The sequence below is a fragment of the Ochotona princeps genome, chromosome 18 (genome assembly GCF_030435755.1).
Source record: "Ochotona princeps isolate mOchPri1 chromosome 18, mOchPri1.hap1, whole genome shotgun sequence".
NCBI classification, from domain to species: Eukaryota; Metazoa; Chordata; class Mammalia; order Lagomorpha; family Ochotonidae; genus Ochotona; species Ochotona princeps.
The window spans coordinates 508,607-521,917 of NC_080849.1; the positions used below are offsets into that span (position 1 = coordinate 508,607).

General features: G+C 55.6%; 1 protein-coding gene across 4 annotated transcripts in view; it reads right to left on the bottom strand.

Annotated features, from left to right (window-relative positions):
* The window catches only part of ATP9B (ATPase phospholipid transporting 9B (putative)), a 198,368-nt gene that overhangs the window by 35,444 nt on the left and 149,613 nt on the right, over positions 1-13,311 (bottom strand). For all 4 annotated transcript variants that reach the window (XM_058677155.1, XM_058677157.1, XM_058677156.1 and 1 more), the window contains one exon: positions 11,321-11,463. In XM_058677155.1, coding sequence (XP_058533138.1) covers positions 11,321-11,463 — 143 coding nt within the window. The remainder of the gene's footprint in view (positions 1-11,320; positions 11,464-13,311) is intronic.

A 13,311-nucleotide genomic window follows, 5' to 3' on the forward strand; every position in this document is an offset into this window, starting at 1 on the left:
GACTGGATCAGAAGCAGTGATCCCAGATCCACAGAGCTCACACTGCTCCTGACGCCAGATCCCTGCCTGCCTCGTGCAGAAGCGATCCGACCGCACTGACCTTCACTCTCCATCCTGACCACGGGCCCTGCTAGGACTAGGAAAAAGGTGGCTACAACAAAAATAACGATCAGTGGATGAATTAATAAACAAATCAAGAGGCAATAACACAGCGGAGCTATCCAGCAAGGGAATGAACGACATATGCTACATTTCAGAACCCTGCCACCCTGACACGTGCCATGACATGAACCCTGCCACCCTGACACGTGCCATGACATGAACCCTGCCACCCTGACACGTGCCATGACATGAACCTTGCCACCCTGACACGTGCCATGACACGAACCCTGCCACCCTGACACGTGCCATGACATGAACCCTGCCACCCTGACACGTGCCATGACACGACGAACCCTGCCACCCTGACACGTGCCATGACATGAACCCTGCCACCCTGACACGTGCCATGACACGACGAACCCTGCCACCCTGACACGTGCCATGACATGAACCCTGCCACCCTGACACGTGCCATGACACGACGAACCCTGCCACCCTGACACGTGCCATGACACGACGAACCCTGCCACCCTGACACGTGCCATGACATGAACCCTGCCACCCTGACACGTGCCATGACATGAACCTTGCCACCCTGACACGTGCCATGACACGACGAACCCTGCCACCCTGACACGTGCCATGACATGAACCCTGCCACCCTGACACGTGCCATGACATGAACCCTACCACCCTGACACGTGCCATGACATGAACCCTGCCACCCTGACACGTGCCATGACACGACGAACCCTGCCACCCTGACACGTGCCATGACATGAACCCTGCCACCCTGACACGTGCCATGACATGAACCCTGCCACCCTGACACGTGCCATGACAGGAACCTTGCCACCCTGACACGTGCCATGACACGACGAACCCTGCCACCCTGACACGTGCCATGACACGACGAACCCTGCCACCCTGACACGTGCCATGACATGAACCCTACCACCCTGACACGTGCCATGACACGACGAACCCTGCCACCCTGACACGTGCCATGACATGAACCCTGCCACCCTGACACGTGCCATGACATGAACCTTGCCACCCTGACACGTGCCATGACACGACGAACCCTGCCACCCTGACACGTGCCATGACACGACGAACCCTGCCACCCTGACACGTGCCATGACATGAACCCTGCCACCCTGACACGTGCCATGACATGAACCCTGCCACCCTGACACGTGCCATGACATGAACCTTGCCACCCTGACACGTGCCATGACACGACGAACCCTGCCACCCTGACACGTGCCATGACACGACGAACCCTGCCACCCTGACACGTGCCATGACATGAACCCTACCACCTTGACACGTGCCATGACATGAACCCTGCCACCCTGACACGTGCCATGACACGACGAACCCTGCCACCCTGACACGTGCCATGACATGAACCCTACCACCTTGACACGTGCCATGACATGAACCCTGCCACCCTGACACGTGCCATGACATGAACCCTGCCACCCTGACACGTGCCATGACACGACGAACCCTGCCACCCTGACACGTGCCATGACATGAACCCTGCCACCCTGACACGTGCCATGACACGACGAACCCTGCCACCCTGACACGTGCCATGACATGAACCCTGCCACCCTGACACGTGCCATGACACGACGAACCCTGCCACCCTGACACGTGCCATGACATGAACCCTGCCACCCTGACACGTGCCATGACACGACGAACCCTGCCACCCTGACACGTGCCATGACATGAACCCTGCCACCCTGACACGTGCCATGACACGACGAACCCTGCCACCCTGACACGTGCCATGACATGAACCCTACCACCTTGACACGTGCCATGACATGAACCCTGCCACCCTGACACGTGCCATGACATGAACCCTGCCACCCTGACACGTGCCATGACATGAACCTTGCCACCCTGACACGTGCCATGACACGACGAACCCTGCCACCCTGACACGTGCCATGACATGAACCCTACCACCTTGACACGTGCCATGACATGAACCCTGCCACCCTGACACGTGCCATGACATGAACCCTGCCACCCTGACACGTGCCATGACATGAACCTTGCCACCCTGACACGTGCCATGACACGACGAACCCTGCCACCCTGACACGTGCCATGACATGAACCCTACCACCTTGACACGTGCCATGACATGAACCCTGCCACCCTGACACGTGCCATGACATGAACCCTGCCACCCTGACACGTGCCATGACATGAACCTTGCCACCCTGACACGTGCCATGACACGACGAACCCTGCCACCCTGACACGTGCCATGACATGAACCCTACCACCTTGACACGTGCCATGACATGAACCCTGCCACCCTGACACGTGCCATGACATGAACCCTGCCACCCTGACACGTGCCATGACACGACGAACCCTGCCACCCTGACACGTGCCATGACATGAACCCTGCCACCCTGACACGTGCCATGACACGACGAACCCTGCCACCCTGACACGTGCCATGACATGAACCCTGCCACCCTGACACGTGCCATGACACGACGAACCCTGCCACCCTGACACGTGCCATGACATGAACCCTGCCACCCTGACACGTGCCATGACACGACGAACCCTGCCACCCTGACACGTGCCATGACATGAACCCTGCCACCCTGACACGTGCCATGACACGACGAACCCTGCCACCCTGACACGTGCCATGACATGAACCCTACCACCTTGACACGTGCCATGACATGAACCCTGCCACCCTGACACGTGCCATGACATGAACCCTGCCACCCTGACACGTGCCATGACATGAACCTTGCCACCCTGACACGTGCCATGACACGACGAACCCTGCCACCCTGACACGTGCCATGACACGACGAACCCTGCCACCCTGACACGTGCCATGACATGAACCCTGCCACCCTGACACGTGCCATGACATGAACCCTGCCACCCTGACACGTGCCATGACACGACGAACCCTGCCACCCTGACACGTGCCATGACATGAACCCTGCCACCCTGACACGTGCCATGACATGAACCTTGCCACCCTGACACGTGCCATGACACGACGAACCCTGCCACCCTGACACGTGCCATGACATGAACCCTGCCACCCTGACACGTGCCATGACATGAACCCTACCACCTTGACACGTGCCATGACATGAACCCTGCCACCCTGACACGTGCCATGACATGAACCCTGCCACCCTGACACGTGCCATGACATGAACCTTGCCACCCTGACACGTGCCATGACACGACGAACCCTGCCACCCTGACACGTGCCATGACACGACGAACCCTGCCACCCTGACACGTGCCATGACATGAACCCTGCCACCCTGACACGTGCCATGACATGAACCCTGCCACCCTGACACGTGCCATGACATGAACCCTGCCACCCTGACACGTGCCATGACACGACGAACCCTGCCACCCTGACACGTGCCATGACATGAACCCTGCCACCCTGACACGTGCCATGACATGAACCCTGCCACCCTGACACGTGCCATGACAGGAACCTTGCCACCCTGACACGTGCCATGACACGACGAACCCTGCCACCCTGACACGTGCCATGACACGACGAACCCTGCCACCCTGACACGTGCCATGACATGAACCCTACCACCCTGACACGTGCCATGACACGACGAACCCTGCCACCCTGACACGTGCCATGACATGAACCCTGCCACCCTGACACGTGCCATGACATGAACCCTGCCACCCTGACACGTGCCATGACATGAACCTTGCCACCCTGACACGTGCCATGACACGACGAACCCTGCCACCCTGACACGTGCCATGACACGACGAACCCTGCCACCCTGACACGTGCCATGACATGAACCCTGCCACCCTGACACGTGCCATGACATGAACCCTGCCACCCTGACACGTGCCATGACATGAACCTTGCCACCCTGACACGTGCCATGACACGACGAACCCTGCCACCCTGACACGTGCCATGACATGAACCCTGCCACCCTGACACGTGCCATGACATGAACCCTACCACCTTGACACGTGCCATGACATGAACCCTGCCACCCTGACACGTGCCATGACACGACGAACCCTGCCACCCTGACACGTGCCATGACATGAACCCTGCCACCCTGACACGTGCCATGACATGAACCCTACCACCTTGACACGTGCCATGACATGAACCCTGCCACCCTGACACGTGCCATGACATGAACCCTGCCACCCTGACACGTGCCATGACATGAACCTTGCCACCCTGACACGTGCCATGACACGACGAACCCTGCCACCCTGACACGTGCCATGACACGACGAACCCTGCCACCCTGACACGTGCCATGACATGAACCCTGCCACCCTGACACGTGCCATGACATGAACCCTGCCACCCTGACACGTGCCATGACATGAACCCTGCCACCCTGACACGTGCCATGACACGACGAACCCTGCCACCCTGACACGTGCCATGACATGAACCCTGCCACCCTGACACGTGCCATGACATGAACCCTGCCACCCTGACACGTGCCATGACAGGAACCTTGCCACCCTGACACGTGCCATGACACGACGAACCCTGCCACCCTGACACGTGCCATGACACGACGAACCCTGCCACCCTGACACGTGCCATGACATGAACCCTACCACCCTGACACGTGCCATGACACGACGAACCCTGCCACCCTGACACGTGCCATGACATGAACCCTGCCACCCTGACACGTGCCATGACATGAACCCTGCCACCCTGACACGTGCCATGACATGAACCTTGCCACCCTGACACGTGCCATGACACGACGAACCCTGCCACCCTGACACGTGCCATGACACGACGAACCCTGCCACCCTGACACGTGCCATGACATGAACCCTGCCACCCTGACACGTGCCATGACATGAACCCTGCCACCCTGACACGTGCCATGACATGAACCTTGCCACCCTGACACGTGCCATGACACGACGAACCCTGCCACCCTGACACGTGCCATGACATGAACCCTGCCACCCTGACACGTGCCATGACATGAACCCTGCCACCCTGACACGTGCCATGACATGAACCTTGCCACCCTGACACGTGCCATGACATGAACCCTGCCACCCTGACACGTGCCATGACATGAACCCTACCACATTGACACGTGCCATGACACGACGAACCCTGCCACCCTGACACGTGCCATGACATGAACCTTGCCACCCTGACACATGCCATGACACGACGAACCCTGCCATCATGACACGTGCCATGATACGACGAACCCTGCAATTAAACTCAGGAAAAGCAGCCCACGTGGGCACTGCACACGGTATCACCTCTTGATGGGAAATGCTCCTACCAGACAAATTCCAAGCGACACAGAGTAGATGAAGGGCTTCTTGAGGCTTTGGGTTGGGGGAATACAGACAGGGAGTGCCTGCTAATGTGCACAGGGCTGCCTTTTGGGGTGATGAGAATGTCTTAAACTGAGATGGTGCTGAGAGCTGTGTAATGGCTATGCCAGACCCTGTGCAGCGGAGTGACAGCTCCCGAGAGTTTCTCATTTGAAGTAAACAAGAGTGTAAGAATAACTCTGCGTCTTCTCAAATTTCCATGTTGCTAATCAATCATGTTTAAATTAACTTAAAAGTGATATAGTCAGGGCTGTGGTTGAGCACAGTGTGCTAAGCCACCGCCTGTAGAACCCTCATCCTATTTGGGCATCAGTTCAAGCCCTGGCTGCTCTACTTTTGATCCAGCTCCCTGCTTAAGGCCAGGGAAAGCAACAAAGGATGGCTGGGGCCCTGTACCATGTAGGAGACCCAGCAGAAACTCTTGGGTCTGTTGCAGCCATTTGGGGGAATGAACCACGTGGTTGGAAGACCTCCCTATATCTCCCTCTTTTCTCACGATGATTCTCAAACCAATAAATCTTTTTGTGAAAATGAATACAAATAAATGACCAGCATTTCTCACTGAATCAAGCATTTGAATCTAAATTTCCCAAATACATAACGTGTTGGGTTAAAAAATGGGAGATTGTATGCAAATATTCCTCTAGGCGAGTGGTGCCCACTTCTCAAATTTACTGACATATTAACAGCAATCTTGGAAATTCTTTTACTAACTTCTTGCACAGCACCAGCTAGTGTAGCAAGAAACACAAAATTATTTTCATCTTGTCTCAAATCCTGTTCACAATTCCAGCAGTCGCTGACTGACAGCCTTGTCTTTACCAGGGAAGAAACTGGCAGACTGCAGGTGGAAACGTTCTGAAGGGTCAACCACCTGGCACGTAGGACGCACGGAGGCAGGGCTGGGCCAGCGTGCTACCAGCAGGACAGCTCTCGGGACAAGGTCTGTTTGTGAGTTCTGAAAACACAAGTGGGATGGTCATGGGGCTGCCGAATCAGGGCCCAGTGGGAGGCTGAGGCACCTGCCCACAACTCAACATGTGGCTACAGAAGCATTGAAGCAGAGACCCCAGGACTCAGCCAGGCAGCAGGCTGAGCAGACCTACCACGTGGAAGACCTGCTGTTACTCAACAGGTGTCCTCTGTGACAGGCATGGCACATCAGTGCTCCTAGCCTCAGGTGCTGCCTGGGGCCCACACCTGCCCTGCCAGTCAGCCAGCCCTGTCCCTGCTCGTGGGACAGCCACACCCATTTCTCCAGCTGCCCAGTGGACTGGCACACGGGCCCCCCACGGACTGTCAAGTCAGAATTTCCCCTTCAGGATGACGCATCCTGTGAAACTTAAGTGCCAAAACTGAAAACATGGCGTTTTGGGTAATGGACGCTATAATTAAAATGTGAGTCCTAAGAAGACCTGTTGTTTTAGCGGGTGTTTCTACATAAAGATAAAAACTCCCTAACAAAGGAATTAATGTATTGCTTTAACAGGCTGCACCCTGAGTTAAGGTTTAGAATTTATGAGTTCTCTGCGGCGTTGTCCTTTAAACAATGGCATTGTCAAACACAACCATGACAAGATTAAAGTACTCCCGCAGATTAAGGGCAAATTACCCATCCTCCCGTCTCAGCATCATTTGTTCATTTACCGCACTGCGCCTGGTATTTCTGGTCAGCATCAACACCGCGCAGCCTTGCGGTTAACAGATGCTTGCTCTTGTCGAATGAATTACTTTGTTTCATGCACTGGTGGCCGCAGATGTGTCACTATAGCAACATCATTAATTTCAGATCTTACCGGAAACGTGCACTCCAATCAAACCTAATTATACCACATTGCTTTCTTGTCCACAAGAAGGAAACTATAATGCAATTATTGGAATACTTCATTTCCTACTCTCATGGCAGACAAGCCAGCCAGTGTGATGGGCGTTTCTTGGACAGCACTCACCGTCCAGTCACAGGACCCTGGCCGCAGCCCTCCTGCCCAGTTCAGGCACTGGGCTCCCCAACCTCCACAATAACTGCAGCCACCAGGAAGTCTGGCACCCCTGGACCTCGGAGTCCCTGCGCAAGGGAGGCAGATGGTAGTGTCCACTTATGAGAACAAGATGGGAGGGCAGGACATGGGGTGGAGGCCCTCCTTGCAGGCTCTGCCAGGGGCAAGGTGGGGACGGACGGACACCTGAAAATGTTTTGTGCACATGGTGGTGTCCATGACTGTGGCCTCCCCCCGCCCTTCCTAGTGGCTGCAGCTTAGCTCCTTCTGTGGGCAGGGGTATCGGGAGAGGGTGAGGGGTCTGTTTTCTACCCGCCCTAGGGCAGAGCCTCTGTCCCTGTTCGCCGTCTCTCCTGGCCTCTACTCCATGTCTGTGCTTCACTTCTCCTAAATCGATCATTTAGATAATTAAGTAACTTTCACGTTTTCTTTTCCCACTGAAAACAAAGTTGGTGTGCAGCCCTGGTTTTGAACAGCCCACCGGTTTTATCTAACATCATCAGTTCTAAGTGTTGCTGCATTTCTAGTAACTCTTATAATCTATGTGCTAGTAAAAAGTGTATTGTTTAATTTCCAAAATTACAGAAATTTAAGAATACAGTTAGAAAGTTTGAAATGCCTTTATACACAGAGCTTTACCAGTCTGTATTTAATGCCTGTCTCACGACTGGAATCAATACGTCTGTTCTCGGGCTCCCTGGAAACCTGACCTGGCTTGTCTGTATCTCAGCTGTGCACCCCTCATGTGCCTTGGTGGCGGGACAAGGATCCTACCCCGTCTGGGAGGGACAAGTGTTATTCCGTCTGTGAGGTCAGCATGACGGGCCTGATCTCACGCTGATGCTGTTTCCTGGACGGTCAGTGAAAGACGTGGCCGTCGCTGGGTGGTGCCAAGAACCCCTCGTCGTAGCTCCTGCCCGCTGCGGGTCAGGTGTCGGCAGGCGTGTACTCAGAGCGGCCCAGTCCCTCACGTGGCACCGGGTCGTCCATCTTCCTTCGACTCATGACCCTCAGATTTTCACTGTAGCTTCATTACTTCCTTTTCCTCAAATATTAAATTGTCTAATCGCCCTATAACTAAGGGCTACTAAGCTTTTTCTTCTCTGCATTCTTAATTCTCCACTATTCTACTCTGAAAGACACTTCACTGTCGCTGTTTAGAACCAACAGGGAGGTCAAAGTACGGAACTCTTGGCAGTTTTTTCTGTTCTATGTCCCAGCTTGCTCACTCTGCTCTCCAACATCACACATGGGCATGCTTGCACGGACACCCGGTGCACGGCACTCTGGTGGCAACACCTCCCAGAGTGCCACAGACCTGCTGCCTAGCACGAGCGAGCAGGGGTGCCTGACAGCTCCACAATGGCACAGCATAAATTTACTCGGAAGACAGGAGTCTATCCCCTTCAGTTAGAAAACTCTAGTTAGGCCGCACACATTCTCGTGGCTCTGCTTAAAATTACATACCCTAATTACTGACAGCATAGAGGATTACACACGGTGCTGTTCTCAGTCCCACCTAGTTCCCTGCTAATGCGCCTGGGAAATCAGTGGATGGTGGCCCAAGAGCCTGGGGCTCTGCATCCATGTGGGAGACCCAAATGGAGGTCCTGGCTTCTCTCTCTGGCCTGGCCCAGCCCTGGCCACTGCAGCCAGTTGGGGAGTGAATCAGCACATGGAACATCTCTGCCTGTTTCTCAGCTGCATAGCTTCGTGCGGCTCCATCTGTGTTCCGCACGCGAGGCCTCGGTCGGTCAGAAGCGTGTGCTCTGGAAACGCTCCTCCTGCCACTGACGGGCTCCGTGGCTTCCAGGGGCTTCTGTGTCTGAGCTGTTTCTGTGTCTGGTAAAACACAGTTGCCCATGCCAACGCCTGGGAGTTTCCCCGTTTGCCTGGTGGTCTTGTGAACAGGGCTGCGTGCTCCCACGTCTGATTCCAAGCGCTGAGTCTTGGCTTCTGGCGACATCTCTAAGTGCCACCTGGGCTGTAGGGCAACAGGGGCGGCTTCTCAGCTCGGGCTTGGGGATCCCAAGGCGGGAGCAGTTCTTCCCTGCAGACCCCAGCGGACGTATGCTTGGACAGGCGTGGCAGGGCGGGCACCTGCTGCCCATCAGCCTTCTCTCTGGGAGGCATTTTCCTGCCTGCAAGGGGCGCTGGCAGCCACACTCAGACTTGTTCTTGCCCCTCCCTCTAACAGGCTGAAGATCTTCACAGAACTGCAGTTCCGGATCTCATAACCACACTTCACTTTCCTTTCCTGCCACTCAAGCAGAGTCACTGTTTTAAAAACATTTCCTGCAAGCTATAAATTTGGGCAGGGAAGATCACTGGGCAGCCCTGAGTCTACCTTGTGGATCCAGAGCCCCCCCATGCCCACTGCTGTCCTATGCGGGCATGCCCCGAGTGGCCCATCTCTGCCTGGTGTCACTCCTGTCCTCGTCATTGAGTCCTGCGGGTCCCCAGGTAACAGACCTGTGCCTCCCCCACCTCAGGTTGCACTGGACGCGTTAGCCAGACCGAGAAAGCTCTTGTATTGGCTTACACCCCACCTCGTCATCAGTTTCTTGGAGTTGATTTTTTTTGTTGAAGAGCAAACTGGATCTGTGTTCTTCATCATGCTGCACTGGCTAGAGCCTCCACAGCGTGTGCTACTGTCAGTGCTGTGAGCAGCCTGCTCTGTCGCCTTTGTGCCTGTAGTGCAGCTCTTCTGTAATCAACCACACTGCAGGCGCTCGGTGGCTGCCATTCCGGCAGGCTGAGCCCAGTGTCCTCACAGCAAAAACAGCTCAAGGACCTGGCACCCTGCTGCCCACTGAATCCTAGGCTCCCAGCTCCGACTGCTGCAGGCAGCTGGAGAGAGAACCACATGAAAAATTCTCTCCCCATCTTTCCAATAAATACATTTCATTTGGGAATTCCGAAAAGTACCCACATTTAAATGAACTATTTTGTATTGAATCAAGGATGAGCTTATATGCAAAAAGGCTGTTTCATGAGAGGAGTGGGCATGTGGCATTAAGCATCACCTAAGAGCCCCACATGAGCACTAGAGTGCCAGAGTTCATGTCCCGACCCCACCCAGGACTCCAGCTTGCTGACCAGGCTGCTGGACGTGTGTGCAGGTGGAACCACGGATGCAAGACCCACCTCTGCCTCCCCTGTCCCTCCCTCTCCTGGCCTCCTCCCTCTCCCTCTCCCCCTTTCCCTTTTTTACTGCTGTTTGAACAGAAAAAAATGTTGAATTGTTGACACACCTTTTTTAGTATATTATGAACATCTTGTTTCTAATTCAAATAATTCTTGGAATTTTAAGTTGTGATTCAGGGAGGGCTCTAACTCTCTTTATTACAGTGTTGGATTCAGACTGTTGGCCTTTTATTTAGAATATTACAGACTGACAAAACTTCTTTGATCCAAAAAAGAAAAACCACAAGAAGGACAGATAAAACTCGAGGGTGGAGTGGGGGGTAACTACTCCGAAGGCAGGCCCTCCAGGAGAATGTGCTGCTCACCCACCAGGTCCACGTGCTGAACTGTGACTTCCTCACTGCAGCTCACACATACTACCCTGTGATACTGAAACGGAGACCACCAGAGGGCTGTCCCAAAGGCAGCTAACACACAAGCTGTGACACTGCACCCTGAACCAGGAGGTGTCAACCACAGCACCAAGATCTGGACAGTTCCCAGCAGGCACGCGTCCCTCTGCTGCCATACGTGTGCACCAGGACCAGGCATGTGGTGTGTACCCGCCATGGTTCACTCGTGACTCCCGCCTGTGGGTTCCTCGAGGACGCAGAGCACGGCCATACCTGTTTTGTCTGTCAGTAAGTATGCCAGGCGCCCCAGCTCCTCAGGGATGGTGCTGCTCCGAACGACGGTCCCAGGAATGTTCTCGTCTTTCATCATCATCCATCCGTACGCTGCTTTGCCCATGTCCAAGTTCACACGCAAACTGCCGAGTAGAACCATCAGGCATTCATGATCATGGCTTCACAGGAGGCAAACCAACCCCGAGCTGTGGACGCAGGTCCTAGGCTGTTGCTGCACAGGGTCAACACCAAAGATGGAAAGGGAAGAGGGACTCACATAGCTGCCCCTGAAGGACACTGGCCCAGGAGTCCCAGGATCCCAGGTGGAATTCCCACTGCACATAAATGTGGACATGGACTCACTGAATGACTACAAATCAAAGGCCTTCTACCTTTTAGGTGCTAAAGAAGGAAATGCCAGAATAGGTACGATGCAGTCAATGCAAGAGCACTTGCTACCTGGCTCTGACTTCCACCTTCAGTGTTGCTATTGAAGGCCGTGTGGGCAGACTGCACTGTGCAGCCTGGCACGGAACCACTCCGCTGTAATCCCGGCTGGCACACTACCACCTCAGGCTGACTCTCCCCAGGTGACCACATCACAATGTCCACCAAAATGGCTCACAGTGAGGCGAGGGAGCTGTCCACAGCAAAGCCCTCCAGATGCCCCTTGGCAGTCTGTGGGAAATGGCCATGGGGCCAGGGCTGAGTGTACCCCGTGCCTCAGCTTGCCAGTGCACGCTCAGTGCACTTGAGTCGTAGACCATGAAGAAGGAGGCCAAGGAGGAGTGCTGACGGAGCAACACTCAGTTTAGCTGCCCTGTGGGAGGCTGTCTGCACCGTAGAACAGGGGAGCACACTGAGCAGTGTGCTGGCACTGCTGGCGACACAGCATCCTGCAGAAGCACGGTGGCCAACTCCTGTGTACCTTGGTGGAGAAGACGCAGAGTATGGAAGTGCAGAAGAGGCTCACAACGCACCAGGGATGGCCATGACCGCCCCTGGACAGCGAGCCAACCAGAAGCCAGGGGAGGAGTGGCAGTTTCGCAGGACTCTGACAGGGAGTGTGAAATGTGCAGTGGAGACACAGGACTCATGGCTGAAGTGAACACGGAAAAGGGCTGGCAGGATGCCCATGCTATTGCACCGAACCCACTTTTTTGTCATTGTTTTTGCTTGTTTGTTTGTTTGCCCGCCCAGCGCAGGGGGCAGGGGCGACAGCCCCTAACAAAGCCTGCTCTAGCCATGTGCCTAGGGAACAGGACACTCAGAGAGTGCTGGGCGGAGGGGCACTCTCAGAAGCCTCTTGCCAGCACTCCGCTCAGGCTGCTCAGGACGAGCCAAAGCCTTTCGAGCTGTCTGCAGCAGCAGGTGCTGGTGAAGCTGAGCACAGGGCTCAGTCTCCGGTGGCCAAAGTGAGCACAGGGCTCAGTCTCCGCGTGGCCAAGGTGAGCACAGGGCTGTCTCCGGGTGGCCAAGGTGAGCACAGGGCTCAGTCTCCGGGTGGCCAAGGTGAGCACAGGGCTCAGTCTCCGCGTGGCCAAGGTGAGCACAGGGCTCAGTCTCCGGGTGGCCAAAGTGAGCACAGGGCTCAGTCTCCGGGTGGCCAAGGTGAGCACAGGGCTCAGTCTCCGGGTGGCCAAGGTGAGCACAGGGCTCAGTCTCTGTGTGGCCAAGGTGAGCACAGGGCTGTTTCCGCGTGGCCAAGGTGAGCACAGGGCTGTCTCCGCGTGGCCAAGGTGAGCACAGGGCTCAGTCTCCGGGTGGCCAAGGTGAGCACAACTTGGGGGGCACGCGGCCTAGTGATGATGACACGGGTTCCGCGGGAGAACTCCCGGCCTTGAGCCCTGGTTTGGCTGCCCCAGCACCCTGCCAGCACAAAGCCTGTGAGATGGTGGTGCCGGCTGCAGGGCATGGCTTCCTGTATCCATGGGCACTGAGTGCGGGCAGTCCTGGCCCTGCGGATGTCAGGGGAACAAGCCAGCATGAGG